General features: G+C 35.3%; 1 protein-coding gene across 1 annotated transcript; it reads left to right on the top strand.

Moving 5' to 3' along the window:
- Nucleotides 1-648: 648 nt before the first annotated feature.
- LOC123701085 (AP-3 complex subunit delta) lies at nucleotides 649-22095 on the top strand. Its single transcript, XM_045648514.1, has 19 exons — nucleotides 649-854; nucleotides 960-1055; nucleotides 1280-1549; nucleotides 2032-2161; nucleotides 2374-2513; nucleotides 3130-3203; nucleotides 4304-4452; nucleotides 4735-4880; nucleotides 5083-5284; nucleotides 6035-6206; nucleotides 11242-11416; nucleotides 11807-11994; nucleotides 12205-12366; nucleotides 12903-13044; nucleotides 18765-18894; nucleotides 19089-19211; nucleotides 20232-20367; nucleotides 21167-21549; nucleotides 21768-22095. Exons 1-19 carry the CDS (start codon nucleotides 759-761, stop codon nucleotides 21836-21838), a joined length of 2985 nt encoding a protein of 994 aa, XP_045504470.1. The 5' UTR covers nucleotides 649-758; the 3' UTR covers nucleotides 21839-22095.
- The last annotated feature ends 966 nt before the right edge of the window (nucleotides 22096-23061 follow it).

Here is a 23061-nt window from a genome sequence, read left to right as displayed (position 1 = left end):
GCGCCACTGAGTCGCATTATGCTCTGTAATTGGAAAACAGCCTTGTGCGCGCGAAATGTGCATTTCACGCGCATGCTACGAGCATTACAAGCCGCACGCGGAGCGATCCGTGATTTTTCGGTTTTTCGAACGAACACAAAGGGGCAAGGAACACGAATGCGGGAGGTTCGTAGTGAATGCGCGTTACGAGCGAGCTATGCGTCTACGCTTGCAGCGAACATGCAATGAAAGGTAGAATTATACATTTCATGTTACGTTTCACCAGTCTGTACCCACCTTAATAAAACTAAGCTGCTAAGATAATATGCTTTATTAATATTAATGCTATGCTGTTATGCTAAGAGTTACACACGTACGCGGCACGCGACGTTTTAACGTGAACTAACGTAATTATGTAAATGAAAATGCTGCGATGTACAAATAATGCTGATAATGCGCTCTGTACGGTTGCACCGTACAGGCTGGATATATATAGATATAATCTTGAATATAATATACTAGAATATATTTACAGATTGTTTTACATAAAATAACGAATAAACAGCGAATAGATAAATTTCTAGGCGTTCTGAATTTTAATAATTAAAATCACTATGAAAAAATAGCAACATTTTACGCCAACATTGCAAGATCAGACGGATTGTCAATTCTAATTATTCTTTTTGACACCATCTACAATTCATGCAATTCTGAATTCTGAAATCGTTTTATTTATTTTAAGAATAAAAAAGTGATGATCAGAAAAGAAAATTTTCAACATGGCTTTAAAAAAGGTTAAGGGTAACTTTGAGAGAATGTTTGATAAAAATCTTACCGATTTAGTGCGTGGGATAAGAAATAACAAAGATAATGAGGTATTTATTTGTTTTCAGCAATTTGATGTATTACTTGTTTCTATAGACTATATTTTAATGCGTGAAATATTTCAAGAGTCATATTTACTGCTTGCTTGATTTTAGGCAAAATATATAGCGCAATGTATGGAAGAAATCAAAGTGGAATTGCGGCAAGATAACATTGGGGTGAAAGCTAATGCCGTCGCTAAGTTAACATATGTAAGTACCTACTACCTAAATATTTATATCGAATAGTGGGAGTATATTAAAATTTATACATATTATATGATGTAACAATTGCCAAATATTTTAAATAAACGAGTGATATATGCTAATGTAATGTGTTCATTTATTTGTACAGTATAATTTGTACAGTAAAAAGATGTAAGATACATGTATAATTTTTTCTTAATTTTATGACATATATTGTTGTTTCTTTTCAGCTACAAATGCTAGGATATGATATATCTTGGGCAATATTTAACATAATAGAAGTGATGAGTTCAAATAAATTTACTTTTAAAAGAATTGGATACTTAGCCGCAAGTCAATCATTCCATGCTGATTCAGAATTGCTTATGTTAACAACTAATATGATAAGGAAAGATCTTAACGCACAGAATCAATATGAAGCTGGGCTTGCATTGAGTGGACTTAGTTGTTTTATATCACACGATTTGGCAAGGGACTTAGCAAATGATATTATGACATTGGTAAGTTTTTTAAAATGTATATATTATTTACAATCTTTTCTTTTCTGAGGTGTTTTTCTGTGAAGCATAAATATTTATGTGTACTTATAATGAGTGAAAAACAATACCAATTTGTTTTTATTTCTAATAAGAGACTAATTAGCAATCATATATTATTTGTTTTGATCAGACATTGTTATATTCAATGATGTTTTGATACTATTTCTTTGAATGGAAATTCTTTGCCACTGTTAAAAGGTACATCTTGTCCTACTTGTTTACTTCACTAAATCTTATAAAATAAAGTCGGTTCCCACTGTTTGTATAAGCAGCAGATGAGATTAAGCAGATGAGGACATTAGTAGAAAGCTATTATATTATAATATTAATATTAATTTAAAACACAACATATTAAGGAGGTATCAATATGTTACTTTGACTATAGCAATCAATGAAATACCTAGATAATATGCACTTAAATTCCTTATTAAAACATATTACAGATGAGTTCAACAAAACCATACCTTAGAATGAAAGCAGTACTGATGATGTACAAGGTATTTTTAAGATATCCAGATGCACTGAGGCCAGCATTTCCTAAACTAAAAGAGAAATTAGAAGATCCAGATCCTGGTGAGTCATAGTATAGAGGTGTTAGAGTATTTCTATCTATTCACAAATATTACGTTTTATATGGTTCATGTGTATATAAAGTGAAATTTGAGAGTAGAAATTTTAAAATGGAAAACAATGTTATTCCATACTAAATGTCCCATCATTTAAAGATGATATTAATAGTTACTTAATATATAATTTTTTTATCATTCAACAAATCCTTTTTTCAGGTGTACAATCAGCAGCAGTCAATGTAGTGTGTGAATTAGCAAGAAAAAATCCAAAAAATTATTTATCCTTAGCGCCTGTGTTCTTTAAACTTATGACTACATCTACAAATAATTGGATGTTGATAAAAATAATCAAACTGGTATGTCCATATCAAATTATCACATAACAATTTCATGACTGGTGAACATTGCTAATAAATATGGCTTTGTTTTTGTGAAAACATTTCTAACTCTGTTTTATAGGTATTTTATGTTACTGTTAATGATGAATAATATTTCCTTAACTTGTGAATTTTTCACAGTTTGGTTTAATGACACAGTATGAACCAGATATTGGAAGAAAAATAACTCAAAGCCTCATTGACCTAATTTGCAGGTACAATTAGCAGCCTACAAATCGAGTTTTTGCTAGCATCATCCACACTCACACACTTGATTTTACATTTTCAAAGGGAATGTCACATTACAGACCTGCTTCAAACATTTTGCAAATATAGCAAGTCATTGTAATTTTACAGTTTTAAAATAAAAACTAAATAATACTCCAAAATTTCTGTACATTTGGAACAAAGAGGAGAATAAGCAAATTATTATCACACAAAATTGGCATGTAACACATTATTTTTTTTTTCGCTGGCAGTCACTCGAAGGGAGGGAAACAAAACATAATAACAGAACATCCGAATACGACATCATAAAATGTGCAGTTGCTCTTTCATAAGCTAGTCTTATGTAGTGACATTGTATTTGTTCCAGTTTGGTGCCTTAACCCCATTAGAGCCTCGACTTGGCAAGAAACTGATAGAACCATTAACTAATTTAATACATAGGTGAGTCGGAAATGCGATGATCCTTGATGTTATCTGTGAATTTTGTTATTTTGGTCTCTATGGGGTAAAGGGAAGTAGAGATTTCGGAGGCTTTATGTATCGCTGGAATAGTCTACTAGGATGCTTTCACGGCTTTTTCTTGTTTGTGTGATTTACAGCTTTTGGATCTTAGTCTTGTTGATACTAAACACTATTCATTTATATATGCAGTAATGAGTACATTCACGTAAAATAATGGTAAAATAAAAGTAAAGGTATATTAAAATTTATTTAATTGAGACAAGAGTAACAAATTGGCACTTGCACTTGCAATATTAAATAATTTTTGTTGTTATTCGAAGTCACATGGGCACATAAGTATCAATAATATAAATAAAGTAAGAACTGAATCATAAAATGTATAACATTCTATCAAATCGAATCTGTTCACAATTCCTTTCACTAGCTCTATATGTATTTACATTTTTTAATTCTTATTAATTAATAATATAAGAGTTTATAGATATTCCTTTATGATTCAGTATTTACAATTATTGCTTAAATTTAAATAAATATACACATTACTCATACATGCTAAAATAAGTTAAAAGCACATTAATTGTTAAAGCTATTATATTCAAAACAATGTATTTCACATAAAATTATAATGTTTTTTAAATGTCAGATATATGTATGTATTTAGATTTGTGTGATTAGGTATTTCGAAATATCGTAAGAAAATTCAATAGAAAAATTACAGTACATATGCATAATCTTTACCATACATTATTAACTTTTAGTAACTGTTTAGTTGATATCTATAAAAGAATTAGTAATAGGTCACGGTCTATTCTTACCTGGACGAATCGTCATCAAGAGTTTATGTCCTATATGCCATGATATAGGGTTTAAAATGTTTTTTCCTGAAATTGAAATATTTCATTAACATATAGTAATTACCTAAAAATAGTTTGCTAGTATAACTTCCCCTAAATTTGCGTTTCTTTATACACCAGATTTATCCGTGTCGCTTTTAGAAATGAACCAAACAAAATGACGATACGTCTATGTGAATGAGCCCTAATATAGAGTTTACGTCAATAGTGTGTTTTATAATGTAGTACATCGGCGATGTCGTTGCTGTACGAGTGTATAAACACGGTGATCGCTGTGCTGATCAGCATCAGCAGCGGGATGCCGGGCCACGCCGCCTCCGTGCAACTCTGTGTTCAGAAACTAAGAATACTCATAGAGGATAGTGATCAGAACTGTGAGTCACTATCTCATTACTTATTATTATATACACACATATAACACATTCATTTTAGTGCATAGTTGTGGTAATTTACATTAATACTATACATTGACACTGGTGGTAAGATACGCTTGACGTTTTGAGGACAAGGATTAAGGAATCACTGTGGGTTGGATTTTAGAGTTGATTTAACTGGATATGTTGTACAGATTGAATTTGGCTTATCTATACTATGATTGCTTTAATAATGTCGGTGACAATATTTCTTGTAATTTAATACTGTGTTTGAAATTGCAGTAAAATATTTGGGTCTACTGGCCATGTCTCGGATACTCAAATCTCACCCGAAGTCTGTACAAGCACACAAGGACTTAGTACTCGCTTGCCTCGACGATAAAGATGAATCCATAAGATTAAGAGCATTAGGACTTCTATATGGCATGGTAAGTAATAAATTGGGAATTAATATCTAAGAACCTTTGTCTGCAGTAATACCTCAAACATTATTTATTGATGATAAAGTAGGTATCAACAAAGTAGAACAAAGATATTTTATTTAAAATTTTGAGCTGTTCATTTTCCCCGTTCGTAATTATGACATATTATGCACAAAAAATAAATTTAACCATATAAAAAATGTTGTAGGTATCGAAAAAGAACTTGATGGAGATAGTGAAAAAGCTGATGGTGCACATGGAGCGCGCGGAGGGCACGCTGTACCGAGACGAGCTGCTCACGCGCATGATCGAGATCTGCGCGCAGAACAGCTACCAGCATGTGGTCGACTTCGAGTGGTACATCACCGTGCTCGCTGAGCTCACCGAGATGGAGACCAGCGCTAAGCATGGTGAGTTAGGAGATACACAATAAATGGAAATGTAAAAAAAAAAATCAATTTTCTAAATCTATGTACATGAACTAGTGCCACATAGGGCACAAACAATACGCCAATAATAATTATGCAAGGCAATGCAATAAACAACAGGCAATTAGATAATTTATAAATCAAGTTTTTGTGTCGCCTCATTCCTCTAAATTAAAGGTTTGATCCAATTATTAAAAAAAAATAGTGAACTTGCCAGACATAAATTAGGTATTGAGATAAAAGATTTTTCATACCGGATACATCAGGATCTACACTTCAGTATTACTGGTTCAAAATAAAACTTTCTTGTATTATGTATTTATGTAATAATTGATTGCATAGCTTCTATCGCGGGCCTTGAGCGCGGGGACCGAATTAAAAAATTCCGTACCGAAAAAACCTCACGCTCCCCACTCCGACGGGCGGAGGTGTGGCTTGAAGGCATAGCATGCAATAGCTTTACCGCGGCAGTCCCCGAGTGCTACACGTCGTTTTTTTTTATTTAAAACCACACGGAATCTTAATAAATTTGATATATCTTTATATACATATATAAATCTCGTGTCACAATGTTTGTCCTCAATGGACTCCTAAACCACTTAACCGATTATAATAAAATTCGCACACCATGTGCAGTTCGATCCAACTTGAGAGATAGGACAGTTTAAAGCACAAAGCGGGCGAAGCCGCGGGCGGAAAGCTAGTATATTATATATTTTATCTTCATTGCAGGGTGCATGATAGCCGCGCAGCTGACGGAGGTGGGCGCGCGCGTGGCGGACGTGCGGCAGTTCGCGGCGCGCGAGTGCAGCGCGCTGTGCGCGCGCGCGGCCGCCGCGCCGCCCGGCCCCGCCTCGCGCGAGGTGCTGTACGCCGCTGCGTACGTGCTGTCCGAGTATTGCACGTGAGTATACATTATATACAGTGGCGGACGTTTAATGAGTTTGAGTCTACCCACGACATCGCTACAGCGCGCACGCAAGAAATATCGCACGTAAAAATCATAGTGTTTATTTACTGTTCTTACGACTAAAGTTATAATAAATAAGTGTGAAAGATGCCGACAAAAAAATGTGCAAACTGTAATAAAAATATAACTTTAAAGCAACCAGGTCTAGAGTGTAGTAGATGTAACAAATCAGTCCACGCGTCAACCGTTTGTGCAAAGTTAACCGGCAAGCAACTGGCTGCACTTCGTAACTCTGACGGTTTGGAATGGAGCTGCGATCACTGCCTCAGTAATGTGTCTAGTCGTTCTTCCTTCTTCGTAACGCCAGACGAAAGCTCAGACGACGAGGATGCCCGCTCCAGCTCGACCCTCGATCAAAAAAAACTAGTGGCGAGTATTACACGAGAAATGCAAAAAATCATCAAGGCCGAACTCGGCGATCTAACAACCGCAATGGAACATATGAATGGACAGATGACCGATCTCGAAGAATTAGTAAAAAGGCAGGAAAATACCATCAAAACATTACTTAACAAAAACACCGACCTAATTAACAAAAATAAAAATCTAGAACTTCGGATTGCGGCTGCTGAACAGCATATTAATGAAATTGATCAAAAATTGCTAGCCTGTACTATTGAAATTGCAGGAGTTCCAGAAGCTACCAATCAAAATCTAAATAGTGTGTTGGAAAGTGTTGCCCAGAACCTACAAGTTAACATATGTGATGTACTATCATCCCGCCGCATGCCAAAACCCCAGAATCGTCCCCAACCAGGAAACATCATCGTGGAGGTCAAATCAAATGTGGTGCGTAATCAATGGCTTGCATCAGCTAAACAAAAAGAAATCACGGTTGGTGATATCTTGCCCCGATTGCCCTCAGATCAAGCGACACGTCGTGTGTTTGTCCGCGAAGCATTAACCCACCGTACAAAAACCCTCCTCTACAATGCTCAACAAAAATTAAAAGACAGTTACAAGTTTGTGTGGTGCAAGGCTGGTGTTGTGTACGCTAAAAAACTTGATGATAAAAGTCGGCCATTTATAATAAGATCTTTGTCCGATATAGAATCCTTGTTATCTAAGTAAGTAGGTAATACATTGTGTCATATTACCTATATATCTTGTATTCTACATCTAATATTAATAAGTAATAGGTATAACAAATTAAGCCTTAATTTTTAAAATTTCTTTTTCAAGCATTAATGGCCAAAATAAATACATATAATCACTGTTTAGAAATATTTGATTGTACAACAGTCAATTCATTTATTAATTGTGTACCCTTTAACCAAATAAATTTTTTATGCTTGCATGTGAATATCAGATCTTTAATAAAGAATTATTCTAAACTACTAGTACTCATAAATTCTTGTAAGTGTCCGATTGATGTTATTGTTTTAACAGAAGTAGGTATCTCTCATTCAATTTGTAATTTATATAACATACCTGGTTATAAAATGCACACTGAGCTACGATCCAAACAAAAAGGAGGTGGAATAATAGTTTATGTTAAAACTTATCTTAAATTTACTACAATACCCATCAAAAATACTAGCTTTGAATCAATTATTGGTACTTTAATTACAGCCGATAACTACTCCGTAACACTATGTGCATTTTATAGACCACCTCAAACAAATAAGAACACTTTTGTGAACGAGCTATCTAATGTATTAGATAACATTAAGACATCCAATGTAATCATACTCGGGGACGCAAATATAGACTTAAAATCATACACTGCTATTAAAAACACTTATTTTGATATGTTGTCCGAGCACGGATTCTCAATGGGAATTTCAGATTATACTCGAATCGAAATGAAGTTAGACAAAATAACAAAGTCTTGTATCGACCATTTATTTACACGATTAACCACTATGAATCCGTGCACGGCCGTGGTCGATACCGTTCTGGCAGATCACCGAGTTCTTTTGTTAGCTTGTGAAAGTATTCGTACGCATCTTATACAGCGTGATTCCATAATTTGTAATAAAATGTTTTATGATAGTAAAATATTATTTGAGGAACTAAATAACATAGATTGGTCTGTAACAAAAAATATGTCCTGCCCTACAAACATTTACAATTTTATTCGATCCAACTTTAAATCTGCTTATGATAAATCTTGTAAATATAAAAAACAAATTAATATCAAAAAAGTTAAACAACCGTGGATTAAACAATATATGATAAAAATGTGCGATGAACGCGATAAATTATTTAATAAATGGAAAAAAGACACATCAAATAAATGCCTCAGAGTAAAATATAATAAAATCCGCAATAAAATTAATAAAATATTTGAAATTAAACGAAATAAATATTATGAAAACGAAATAAAAATGAATACAAAAAATCCCCGCAAACTCTGGCAAATCATAAATTCAATATGTGGTAGGGCTGCTCTGTCAATTGATGAATTTATTACCAATGCTTTTGATACAGAAAAAGAGACGTGCGCTGTCATCGCCAATAAATTTGCGAATGAATTCAGAAATGCAGTTAAAAAAATTTTACCTTCCTGTCCGAATAATCTTCTATATGATAAACATTACATCAGACCAACCAACGTTAGCTTCTATTTTAAAAAAGCCAACCCTAAAACTATAAAAAAGATTATTTTGAATCTTAATAGCCGAAAGGCGCCTGGTAGCGATGGCATTAGAGTAATAGACGTTAAAAGTATCTCAAGTAAAATAGCAACTGCCATTTCACATCTTATCAACACTAGTTTTCTGTCAGGAATATATCCTAATGAGTTGAAGCAAAGCTGCGTTCGTCCTATATATAAAAAAGGAAAACAAGCCGACGTAACCAACTATCGACCAATATCCCTTTTGTCGTCTATAGATAAAATCATTGAGAAATTTATAAGTGATCAAATACACTTGTTCTATTCTAAAAATAACGTAATCTGTAATAATCAATATGGTTTTCAACCACGTAAAAGCACCACTTCTCTTCTTTCAGATTTTTCGGACACCGTGAACATTCACCTGGATAACAAAAAACATGTTTTAGCTCTTTTCATAGACTTTTCTAGGGCTTTTGACACCTTAAATCATAAGTGCCTTATGACAAAGTTAGAGTCCTCTGGGATCAGGGGTCCTATGTTAAAATGGTGCGAAAACTACGTCAATGATCGATCTTTCTACGTAAAAATCGACGATTCTGTGAGTCGTGTGTTACCTGTCACTGAAGGAACAGCCCAAGGGTCGGTGATCGGTCCCCTCCATTTTATCACTTACGTAAATGACATGAATAACGTTCTTAAGCACTGCACTTCCTACCAATATGCGGATGATACTTGTTTGCTAGTTGCAAATCATAATGTTGAAAATGCGCTTGTTAATCTACAACAGGATTTTGATCGTATAAATAAATGGTGCCACGATAATGGTCTTGTTCTTAATGCAGATAAAACCAAATTAGTACATATTCGCTCTCCGTACAATAAAACATTGTTCGATGCAAACAATGTGATAGTAGCTCATAATCATTATTGTTTGCATCAACATAATGTGCGTAATTGTAATTGTCCTAAAATCGAAACTGTAAGTAGTCACACGTATCTGGGACTTATAATTGACAGTAAGTTTAACTGGCAGCCACATATCAGCTCTGTTTGTGATCGACTCCGAGCTATTCTAGCTAATATAAAAATTATTAAAAATAAAATGCCTTTCAAAATTTTGCTATTGATATATAACGCCCTAGTCAATAATGTTATAAGCTACGGTATAAGTAGCTACGCCCGAACCTTTAAAAGCTATTTGAAGAACATTGAATCACTACAACTAAGAATATTAAAACAAATAGTATCTCCTAAGATAAAAACATTATGTAAAGATAGTAATGAAAATCTCTTTCACCATTGTAAAGTTTTGCCGGTAGAATCTTTGTTCCATTACACTATATTAAAAGAACAATTCTTTAACTTTGACCTGCAGAAAAAACTTGATAACGTAATCATTACCCGTCAACAAACCAACCAACGCTTAATCATTCCAAAAATAACTAACATTTACGGTAAAAGAACAACTCGTTATTTAGTTCCTCAATTATTAAATAATCTTGATTTGAACTTTAAAAAAACCATAAATAATAATAATGTTAAATCTAAATTAAAATTGCATTTTGTAAACAACCTGTATAATGTGGCATAATTATTGTATCTAACTTGTCGCGAGCACACGAGCACGCTGTGCATTGAATTTTGTCGTGGATGGATTGCTTTGCATGCCGGACAAATCTTCGTGGTTTTTGGCATGTTCAACTAAAATGTATTTTTTCTTTTATTGATAAATAAATTAAAAAAAAAAAAAAAAAAAAAATTAGAAACACGTAACACGATGAAGTAGTCATCAAGTTTATTTAACATTTGTTTATTAACGTATGCAAACGATAAAGCATTATTCATATCCAATAGGACACCCGTTTATCTAGTTTTATAGGAAATTGCTTAATTTTAATCAAACGTTAGCTAAAATTAATAAAATTAAAAAACTTTAGGTGAAGTCTGATTTCCGAGTATTTTCAGTCTGGACAACAAATTAGAAACAGCATGGTTCGAGTGTTCTAAAGTCAAAACCTATTAAAATGCCGTCAATATTTTTTTCTTCTATAAATATTTACACCGTTTTTAAACATTCTATCTAAAAATTTCTGAAATTAACTTTGATAATGTTGCTTGTTTCCATGGTAATTCCAGTTGTTGTTAGGCCTTATTTACAGAAAACTGTTTGTGGGTGTTATATGAGGTTTAAGTAAGTATATTATCCAAATCTATTGTACTTTGGTAGACCAGATGTTTAGAAACTTAATTTGTGTGGTATGTAAACACTATGTCAAATTCTAATTATGCTCCTAGCTCTAGTCTATTGGTAAAAAGTCAAAGACTACAACATAATACATATCTATTTTTGTGTGTATTAAAAAACTGTTAACTAGATGTGTAATTTATGTAAAATTTACAATATAGGGAGGAGTCAGTGATGCGCGACTCCATCCCGGCGGTGTTAGTATGCGCACGTGCGCACGCGCACGGGTCGGGCGGCATGCGCGCGCGGGCCGTGTGCGTGCACGCCGCGCTCAAGCTGCTGGCCAAGCTGCTGCTGCTGTACGAGCAGAGCGGGCGACGGGAGGAGGCGGTTAACGTGAGTATTATGGAGGTTTTTATAGGCTAATATTTGAGTTTTTTTTAATTTTTGCCGTAGCTGTCTGTTTTGATTTCAAAAGTTTAGCTTGATTTATTATTTGAGTCAAATTTGCTTAAAACAAATTATTTTCAATTGATGAGTGATTATAATTATGATGTTTGATAATTATATGCGTTTTTACATTATTACGCATTGGAAAACATAATTTTTGCATTACCCATCAAAAATAGCGATCTCAGAAGAAATAAACTCGAAGTCCATCTGATGACATGACCGCTCGTGACCTACAAACGTTAGTCAAAAATTCAATCGCAGTTTTTTGAAATAAAGTACTAATTACTGTCCATACCTGTATTTTATTTTATAAATATATATTTATCTTTGTAGATTATCCAAGAGACGCTATCCGGTCTCAAGCCGCTACTCTGCAGCGAGGACATGGAAGTCCAGGAGCGAGCTCACAACGCGACAGCATTACTGTCGCTAGTACTAGCGCGAATTGATCCGGATAGTTGCTTGCCCGATATCACTGTGAAGGACGCAGTTGTTACTGACACGCTCGTGCAGCATGAGAGGTGAGGGTTTTTCTTCAAAAAGATTAAAAACAATGTTAAAATTATGAATTTGCGATTGCTATAAATTTTTTTATAATAAATTATTATTATTTGTAGAAGCCCCTAAAATCTAGAAATAAAACATGAAAATATTCTAATTTAACTTACTAAAAATATTGCATGAATTGTTGTTTATTATATTGAATGTTCTAAATTCATAAAATGTTTCAGCAATGGAATAGATGAAGAGGCCACTGTTGAAGAATTACTCAATGGCGAGAAGGCATCGAGCAACTTTAGCGGCGGTATGATTGAGGAGTTGGCGAGCTTGTTCGAAGGCGAGCTGAAACCTGTCGCGCCTAAAGCGCAGAAGAAAGTGCCCATGCCTGCCGAGTGAGTTAAATAAATATGTAAAAATTTGACTGTATTTTTTTTGAGTTTGTTATCTTTTGATGGGGTGAAGCAATTGTGATGTTCCGTTTTTTATTTAAAAGCTGGTCAATTCCGGCTTGTCCTATTTAAATTGAGCATTTTCTATTTCGGATAATTTGAATGTGATATAGTTTTTTGATTATTTGATTTCACTTTTTGCGAAGCATGCAGAAAGTTGTTGTTGGAATTCAATTGATGGTATTTTTGGTAGAGATTGGAAGTTGTGCATAGCTTTATGCTTTTTCTATTATTATTTGGTCATTTTGCCCACATATAATTTTTGACGTGACAACGTCTTATAATTCTATAGCCGGCTGCACGCACGAAAAAACATGACTCATGCGGCGTTACCTCGCGCTCTGAGGCGTTCCGTAAGGCTTGAAGTGCAAGCGAGAGCGCGGAACGAGCGACAAAGAAGCACAATCGGCCGTTGTCACGTTCAACTATCGTCAGTAAAACGACTTTACAGACAACCAATTTTTTTTTTCAATATGCAGGCTGGATCTCGAGCAGTGGCTGGCCCACTCGCGCTGGTCGTCGGAGAGCTCGAGCTCGGAGGACGAGGGCGCTGCGCTGTTCGCCGCGCCGCAGCCCGACGCGCGCCCCGTCACGCACCTCACGCCCGACGAGCTGCTCATGGTACGGGTACCAATGATATTTTATGTATAGATACGTTATATACTCACAATATATCCAAAAAAAATGCTTCATATTCAGTGTCAGGCACACACAAATACAAGTTTCATTTTACTTAATTTATTACATTGACAGACTGTATAAGAGAGATGGCTATAATAAAATGATATAAACAAAAAAGACAAAGATAGTTTGTCACTTCCGCGCAGGTGTAAGCAAAAGTCATAAGAATTCACCAATTAAATATAAATAAACAAATAGTTGCCATAGCAATTGGCATAGACTAACGACACAGAAGGTTCAATGTTATAGATGTTTCGTTTCCTGCACACGTAAACAAATGTGACAATTTCATTTACTATTTAATTATTATTATGAAGTTTTATTAAAATGAAAAAAACTTTTTTGGAGATATAACTGTATTAAGCATTTATTACTAGCTGTGGTGTTCGTTTTCGGTCATCATCATTTCACCCGATAAACACCAACTGCTGAGCATAGTCCTCCTTATAGAACTCCATACGGACCGATCTTACGCTATTCGTTTCAAGGCAGTTCCCGGAACCCGTACAAGGTCATCACTCCAACTTGTAGGATATAATAATAGTGGTGCCTAGATGAAAAAAAGTATGAAATAAAAGAAAGGATGAAGTATAAGCCTTTTTTATCTAAAACACAAATAAAATTTATGTTCAATAGCTATTTACAGAAAAGCAAATAGCATTTTTCGTCAGTAGCGATAATCTTTTCTTTTATGTATACGTATATTCAACATCATTTTTGCAAACAAACATTTTTGCCATCACGATTTCATTGTATATAATAAATAGATATATTTGTTAATTACATGCACTGTGTGGATTTAAATATAAAAATTATCAAGTATTTACCCAAATCGAAATTAATAAAATAACCGTTCTATTTTCAATAATCGTATCTACATGATAATCTTTGAACACAGTGTGCGCTAGCTTTGTCACACTAGTGATTGAAGCAATGTTTTATCCCTTTCATTATTTCAATACAAGTGTCAAGCAAGTGTCATTCATTAATAATTGCAAATTGTTATTTTTGCTCTAAAATTATAATATTTTAATACATTTACCTGTGATATTATGATATCCCTCTATCTTTCTTTATTTTACTATCGTAATTTGTGCACTTTCTGAACACACAAGAAGGCATTATTGATAATTTTAACGTTTATATCAGCATGTGCGTTCGCTGTCACAAGTCACAATCTGACTGATTCCACTGGTCCCAATTAGGACCAATTCACGGTTTACGTTTTGGTGCGTTGGTAACGTATCTACCTCTTGTTTCTATATATAATATCATTGACGGGTACACACAGAGCGCACATAGTCTATAGACTACACGCACGCACAGATAAACTAACGCACGCGTACTCAGATGCATACCCCACAAAAAACGCGCGCATCTACATGAATACACCACACACGCTATCTTCACTCATGCATACAGCGCACATTCACATATACACGTAAGAACGACACGCACGCACGCACACTCACATTTGCACGTAAACACCACACACGCACGCACACTCATTCATATGCATAAATTCTAATTGCACACGCTAGTGATCTCATACGCGCGTGAACGTATGTATATTATACAGGGTGTAATCGTTAAGTGTGCACAAGCGATTATTCCGTAAATATTGCAGATATCAAAAAACTTTATACTGATATCGATAGTACTTAACCTAATGAGTAAAATGGCCAGAATATTTTTTTAAAAATAAAACGAGAAATATCCAAAAATGTTACATTAAACGCTCCCATACAATTTATTTCCCATACATTTTGTATTCATAGCAGATTTTCGAAATGACGTGAAGAAAATCAAAAAAAGAAAGAAAAAGCTAAAATCTTTCATATTAAATGTACATGGGATATTCATATCTCATACTAAATGTATGGGCGGGTTTAAAGTTAATTTTTTTGATATTTCTCGTTTTATTTTTAAAAATTTACTATGGCCATTTTACTCATTACGTTAATTTAAATAAACGTAATGAGTAACGTAATAACGTAATTAATGCCTGGGAAATTCCCGGAAAATATCCGGAAAATGCTTGGAAAATGTCTGGAAAATCCCCGGAAAATGCCTGGAGATGCCCGGGAAATGCCTGGAAAATTCCCGGAAAATGCTTGGGAAATGTCTGAAAAATCCCCGGAAAATGCTTGGGAAATATCCGGAAAATGCCTGGAAAATGTCTGGAAAATTCCTGGAAAATGTCTGGAAAATGCCAGGGAAATTGTCCGGAAAATGCGTGGAAAATGTCTGGAAAATGCCTGGAAAATCCCCGGAAAATGCTTGGTAAATGTCCGGAAAAATCTGGGAAATGCCTGGAAAATTCCCGGAAAATATCCGGAAAATGCTTGGAAAATGTCTGGAAAATCCCCGGAAAATGCCTGGAAAACCCCCGGAAAATGCTTGGGAAATTGTCCGGAAAATGCGTGAAAGTGTCTGGAAAATCCCCGGAAAATGCTTGGGAAATGTCCGGAAAATGCCTAGGTAATGACCGGAAAATGTCTGGAAAATCCCCGGAAAAAGTTTGGGAAATATCCGGAAAATGTCTGTTAAATCCCCGGAAAATGCTTGGGAAATGCCCGGAAAATGCCTGGAAAATTCCCGGAAAAAGCTTGGGAAATATCCGGAAAATGTCTGGAAATTTCCGGAAAATGCTTGGAAAATGTCTGGAAAATATCCGGAAAATGCCTGGAAAACCCCCGGAAAATGCTTGGGAAATGTCCGGAAAATGCCTAGGTAATGACCGGAAAATTCCCGGAAAATATCCGGAAAATGCCTAGGTAATGACCGGAAAATACCCGGAAAATATCCGGAAAATGTCTGGAAAATCCCCGGAAAATGCTTGGGAAATATCCGGAAAATGTCTGGAAATTTCCGGAAAATGTCTGGAAAATCCGCGGAAAATGCCTGGAAAACCCCCGGAAAATGCTTGGGAAATGTCCGGAAAATGCCTAGGTAATGACCGGAAAATTCCCGGAAAATATCCGGAAAATGCCTAGGTAATTACCGGAAAATTCCCGGAAAATATCCGGAAAATGTCTGGAAAATCCCCGGAAAATGCTTGGGAAATATCCGGAAAATCCCCGGAAAATGCTTGGGAAATGCCCGGAAAATGCATGAAATTGTCCGGAAAATGCCTGGAAATTTCCCGGAAAATGCCTGGAAAACTCCCAGAAAATGCTTGGGAAATGTCCGGAAAATGCCTAGGTAATGACCGGAAAATTCCCGGAAAATGCCAGGGAAATTGTCCGGAAAATGCGTGGAAAATGTCTGGAAAATATCTGGAAAATGCCTGGAAAATTCCCGGAAAATGCCTGGAAAATCTCCGGAAAATGCTTGGGAAATGTCCGGAAAAATCTGGGGAAATGCCTGGAAAATTCCCGGAAAATATCCGGAAAATGCTTGGAAAATGTCTGGGAAATCCCCGGAAAATGCTTGGGATATGCCCGGAAAATGCTTGGGAAATGCCCGGAAAATGCCTAGGTAATGACCGGAAAAATCCCGGAAAATATCCGGAAAATGCCTGGAGATGCCCGGAAAATGCCTGGAGATGCCCGGAAAATGCCCGGAAAATGCCTGGGAAATGCCTGGGAAATGCCCGGAAAATGCCTGGGAATGTCTGGGCAATTCCCGGAAAATATCCGGAAAATGCCTGGGAAGTGTCTGGAAAATATCCGGAATATGCGTGAAAATGTCCGGAAAATGCCTGGAAAATCCCCGGAAAATGCCTGAGAAATGCCCAGAGTAACTTATCTACACTTTTTTACTTATCATTGGCTATGTAATGTACCACGGGAAAAGCAGGGGCGCACCACAAGTGTGCAAAATAAAATAAGTTAAAAGTTAAAACTGCACTACACGCGTGCCACACCGACTCTTGCGCATGACAATGTAACCGGTTTACGCGACATGAATTATTTAACATTGTTTGTAATGTGTTTATGTGCACGGCGTGTGCACATTTAATTGTTAGCACAGTTTTTATGCAGCACATATGATTGGTCATTTGAATTTGAGTATTGACGGATTTAAAATTAAATCGCGTTTTATTTGTGACTGGTCGCTCGTTTGTAATGTGTTCGAGATATCGTATCAACTATCAAGTTATCAACTATCAAGTTATCAACTATCAATTGAAGTAATCGCGTTTTAAATCCGTTAAAATAGTATTTAATTCAAAGTAAACTTTAAATGTATAACAGTATGTTTGTTTTTAAGTTTGATTTAACCCATTGAGCCCCCAGCGCAGCGGCCCGATCGGTCCACGACACAATAGATTTTCTATTGTGTCTGTGATTCCGGGGGCTGAGTTATTAAATACATGCAAAAGCATCAGTACTTTAAAAATTAAAAGAGATTGCATTTTATACAGGGTGTAATCGTTAATAGTGCACAAGCGATTATTCCGAAACTATTGCAGATAACAAAAAACTTTAAACTGATATCGAAAGTAGTTAACCTAATAAGTAAAATGACCGTAATAAATTTTTAAAAATAAAACGAGAAATATCCAAAAATGTTACATTAAACGCTCCCATACATTTGATTTCTCATACATTTTGTATTCATAGCAGATTTTCGAAATGACGTCCTCATTGTACAATAGTCAATACCATGAGGAGCTCTATTTAAAGTTTCTAAATGAAATTCAAATTTGCGAAGTAATTAAAGCAGAAAACCAAATAAAGTAAGAGAAAGCTATAATCTTTCATATTAAATGTACATGGGATATTCATATCTCATACTAAATGTATGGGATGGTTTTAAGATATTTTTTTTGATATTTCCCGTTTTATTTTTAAAAATTTATTACAGCCATTTTACTCATTAGGTAAAGGTCTTTCGATATCGGTTTAAAGTTTTTTGTTATCTGTAATTATAGTTACGGAAAAATAGCATGTGCACACTTAACGATTACACCCTGTATACGCATAAAACACGCACTTGTACGTACTCACGTACGTTCGTAATACACAATCGCGCATTCAACTTCACCTATGCTAATTATTTTATACTAGCTGCGCTCCGCGGTTTCACCCGTGTGGCTCCTGTTGGTCTTAGCTTGATGATATATAACCTACTAGATTTCCGCCCGCAGCTTCGCCCGCGCAGTTAAAGAAAAACCCGCACAGTTCCCGTTCCCGTGGGATTTCCGGGATTGCGTCATTTTCCCGGGATAAAAAGTAGTCTATGTCCTTTCTCGGGTATCAAAATATCTCCATACCAAATTTCATGAAAATTGGTTCAGTAGTTAAGGCGTGATTGAGTAACAGACAGACAGACAGACAGAGTTACTTTCGCATTTATAATATTAGTATGGATATATAGCCTTCCTCGATGAATGGGCTATCTAACACCGAAATAATTTTTCAAATCGGACCAGTAGTTCCTGAGATTAGCGCGTTCAAACAAACAAACTCTTCAGCTTTATAATATTAGTATAGATTAATCTTTCTAGGTAGGTCAGAATTTCACGGAGGTACTGAATGCATGCATCTAAATAATCTAAACTCAGAACTGTAATTTACTATTACAATAAGAGATAAATTGAATTATTTTCAGCCATTATGAACTATGATAATATATAATATTTTATAAATATTAGAAGAAAATGTTTTCCATAATAAAATTGACCATTGTAATAATTCAAAACTAATTCGCAGCTCCGGGAAGCACGCAAGCAAGAACAAGCGAATAACCCGCATTATCTTAAAGACGACTCGCCGCGCTCCTACCAGCAGGATGACATTCCCATTGCGGAGATTGCTCTGGAGGTGCCCTTACAAATACAATGTGAGTAAAATTCTATTTTTTATATTTGTATATTCGATAAAAAGTGATAAATTCAAATGTTGTATACAGTCAAATATTTGATGAATTAGAAAGATTTTATGCTTATTTAGTTTTCTACAAAAATTAAATATGTTTTTGTCTTTAAATTGTACTTATGGTATTATTCGTGACATTTTTTGGGGATTTATTTTCAGCAAAGAGATCTGATAAGTACTTAATATCGAGAGAAAGCTCCAAGAAGGCGAAGAAAGAGAAGCGGCCGTCGAAGAAACGGAAGAGCAAGACTGAAAGACATTCCACTGAATCTGATAGCGATGGTGAGTTTTTTTTGTCAAAACAAATAATTATCAATTAGCCTTTTCGAAACATGGGATATAAAAATAACAAAATTTATCCTTTCCTATTTACTATTTAGTACTTCTTTCTTCGACTGTCGTTAGTTTTAAGAAACTTTATAGATCATAATATTACTTTTTATCTGTTTATTCTATCCACTCTATCTTGAAACTATTATGAGATACACTTTATTATCTTCAAAACAATGCCACAGGTTGAAATATTAGTTTAAAAGAATTGTTTGCAACATGTTTTTTACTAATAATAATATAGATCTATTCAGTATTAACTTGGTTGAAGAACACGTCTATCTATTTCATATTAATGTTCTACAATGTTATTGTATATATAATACTAGCTCACTGCCCGCGGCTTCGCCCGTTTTGTCTAAAACCTAATAAATTATATACTAAAATTTTTCCTCTTGAATCACCCTATCTATAAAAAAAGACGTGTGGCACTCGGGGACTGCCGCGGTAAAGCTATTGCATGCTATGCCTTCAAGCCACACCTCCGCCCGTCGGAGTGGGGAGCGTGAGGTTTTTTCGTTACGGAATTTTTCGATTCGGTCCCCGCGCTCAAGGCCCGCGATAGAAGCTATGCAATAGCTTAAAAAAACCGCATCAAAATCCGTTGCGTAGTTAAAGATTTAAGCATACAAAGGGACATAGGGGCAGAGAAAGCGACTTTGTTTTATGGTATAAATGTTATAAATAAATAAATAAATATTATAGGACATTATTACACAAATCGACCTAGTCCCACAGTAAGCTCAATTAAGGCTTGTGTTGTGGGTACTAGGCGACGATAAATATAATATTTAATAAATACATTATAAATATAGATAATAACACCCAGACCCAAGAACAAATAATTGAGTTCATCACACAAATATTTGCCTTGACCGGGGATCGAACCCGGGACCGTCGGCTCAGTAGGCAGTTACTTTACCACTGCGCCAACCGCGTCGTCAAGTATGTAGGTAATGATTATGTCAGCAGAGGGTTGGGAGTCCCGCACGCCGCGGCGTCCCGCGGTGGAGACGGGCGGCGAGCTGCCCGAGGGCGCGGCGCCGTCGGACGACGAGCCGCCGCCGCGCGACGACCCGCACCGCGCGCTGGACCTCGACCTCGACGTGTGAGTGCACACACACACACACACATACACCCTTTTTGAAGTGAAACTTCTTTATCGGGGTTGGAAAAAATTTTATTGTAACATTTTTTTCGTTACGCGCCATCTTTTTCTTATCCTTACCACGCGTGATTCGACGTATTTCTGTAAAGTTGCATATAGTAAATTATTTTTTGAAAAATAAGGTCATAAAGAAGTTTCACTTGTTACGTGTGTACACTAGTACACGCACACATTTTAATGGGGAAATCTTCCCAAGATACCCACGGCCCCCGGGGAAGGAGCCGTGGGTTATGTCAGATTCTTACCGACTAAAACCCCACTGTGTTCCGTCGAGCCGCTTTAATTATTGCCACAATTATGGCCACGGGTATTAATTGGAATTCTTCCGAGACCACACATACATACACCTAGGGTTACACTATACACCTACACTTGTATTCAGAATTCTCTACGAATTCTGAATACATACTTGAATGGTGAACACGTTTCTTCATGTTCTCTGGTTGTTTCATTTCGATGTCGTTAGTAGTGAACGGTGAGCACATACATACACATACTGCGCTAATGAACACGTACACACGCTCTAGTAGTGAATAGTGACCATGTACACATGTAACACGCTCGACGTGTGAGCTCACACACACACTACTAGTTATGATCATTAAATGCACGATTTAAATACGCTGCACACACACGCAGGGAGGTGCTAGACACACATTACACGCGTACTTTTAACATTTTTATAAGACCAAATAGTTATTCCTGAATACAAATTTATAACGAATTGCTTCGATTACAGACCTCTACGTGAGGAGGAAATGCTAGTGACCAGGGTAAAGCAGTACCCACAACCAGGAGGCGAATTACTAGAAAGCGATCTAAAGAAGAAAGACAAGAAAAAGAAGTCTTCCGACAAAAAATCCACCGAAAAAACTACCAAGAAGAAGAAGTCTAAGTCGTCGAAACATGACAAGGAGGAGAATCTAATTATTCCAGAACTGAACACAAACAATGCAACAGAGGATTTACTTATAAATAGTAATTTAAGTGACACAAATGACGTCAATAGCGGTGCCGCAGACATAGAGCCGGAAAAACAGGTGAAAAATAAGACTGAAAAACATAAGAAGTCTAAGAAAGACGCGAAGGACAAGGATTCAAAGAAAAAGAAATCGAAGAAAGGTAACTAAGTTTTTTAAAAACAAATTTAACCGAATTAAAAAAATCAGTATTAAAATGGTCTACTTTACACGTAGAATACAATATCAAAACGATTTTCAACATCACAGCTTTTCTACCTTACAAATTATTTTATTCAGTAAAACTGGTAAAAAATACTCGCATTATTTTTTAACATTTCAAGATTAAATAATAATCTAACCTTAATTTTCTTGTTCCAGATAAACACGAAACAAAATTAGGGTATGAGGAAGCGTTGGGGATTTCTACGCCCAGTAAAGAAGTTATATAGTGCTTAGCATAATATAAAGTACCTTTGAATCCATGTCACATGCTGTCTCAGTGCAATTGTTTATTTGAACAATTAGGTGTATAATTTCATATATTTTATAAGAATTATTTTAATTCATCTTAAAGGAAAAGTCCACTAAACGTATATTGATATAAATGTTTAGACTTATATGTATAATCATGTACAGTTATGAAAGATTAATAAGATTTATTAAAAGCGATTCGTTTACTTTTAAATAAAGCTAATTTCTTCATGTTCTCTTGTTGTTTCATTTTGATGTCAAACACGTATGTAAATTAACTTGTCCTTAAAAGTTTAATAAAAGGACTCTTGCTCTTAGATCATTATTTTACATTACTCTCATTATCATCATTACGGTCATCACATTTCTCTCGTATATTCTAAAAATTAACTACTTGAGCGTTAACTACGTCTTACTATAAGAAGATCCTGGTGAATTATATTATCACGAATTTATATCGTTCAATATTAGAACGGAGTGTGGTTACCACCGTATAATCCATTATAACACAATTAACGCAAAAATATTGAATTCGGAAAATAAAACAAAGAACTGATATGTATGGAAATAAACATTTTATTATAAAAAACAAGACACGAGTTCAAAAATAAATAATTTTTGAATACAAATTACATATCTGAGCTGAAAAAAATATAATAGTGCAAGCAGAAAGATTAATAGGAATCAAAAAATTATAAGTTTAATTTCCATTCCCTGTTTCGCTTCATTTACTCAACGAAATTCAACACTCCAAAATTATTATTTACAAAATTCTTCAATTGACAATTCCATAAAATTTGTTCAACTGGATTTAGCTTTTACGATAAATTCGTTTCTTTTCCTTTATTCTATTTTCAAGTCCAATAAAAGTTATTTATTCTTCCTTTTGCGTCTCCCATGCGCCGCGCAGCAACTCCCGCCGCCCGCGCCGCCATCACCTCCGCTCGATTTCGTGTTAATCATTTTAATTGCTACCTAAACAGTTATATACAAAATGAAGCAATAGGTTTTTACTAAGTTCATTTAAAATGTTATAGTAATGCATAAGTGAGTGCAGAATAATCTACCAAACCTTGTGTAAATGGGCATATTATTAGAAGAATAATTTTGTATAAATTCTTATTTCGAATGAAAAAGTAGTAATCAATTCTGTATTATGCGGTGTAAATTGGAATAGAATCAACTTGGCTCCAAATTGTAA

Source organism: Colias croceus, chromosome 2 (assembly GCF_905220415.1).
Source record: "Colias croceus chromosome 2, ilColCroc2.1".
NCBI lineage: Eukaryota > Metazoa > Arthropoda > Insecta > Lepidoptera > Pieridae > Colias > Colias croceus.
This window is presented reverse-complemented; position numbering and strand designations above follow the sequence as displayed.

Excerpts from the sequence above, each read along its gene's own strand:
- LOC123701085 (XM_045648514.1), top strand. The coding sequence starts at position 759 with ATGGCTTTAAAAAAGGTTAAGGGTAACTTTGAGAGAATGTTTGATAAA. Across the intron at positions 5,285-6,034 it reads GGAGACCAGCGCTAAGCATG|GGTGCATGATAGCCGCGCAG; the intron begins GTGAGTTAGGAG and ends TCTTCATTGCAG. Across the intron at positions 6,207-11,241 it reads GTGCTGTCCGAGTATTGCAC|GGAGGAGTCAGTGATGCGCG; the intron begins GTGAGTATACAT and ends TTTACAATATAG.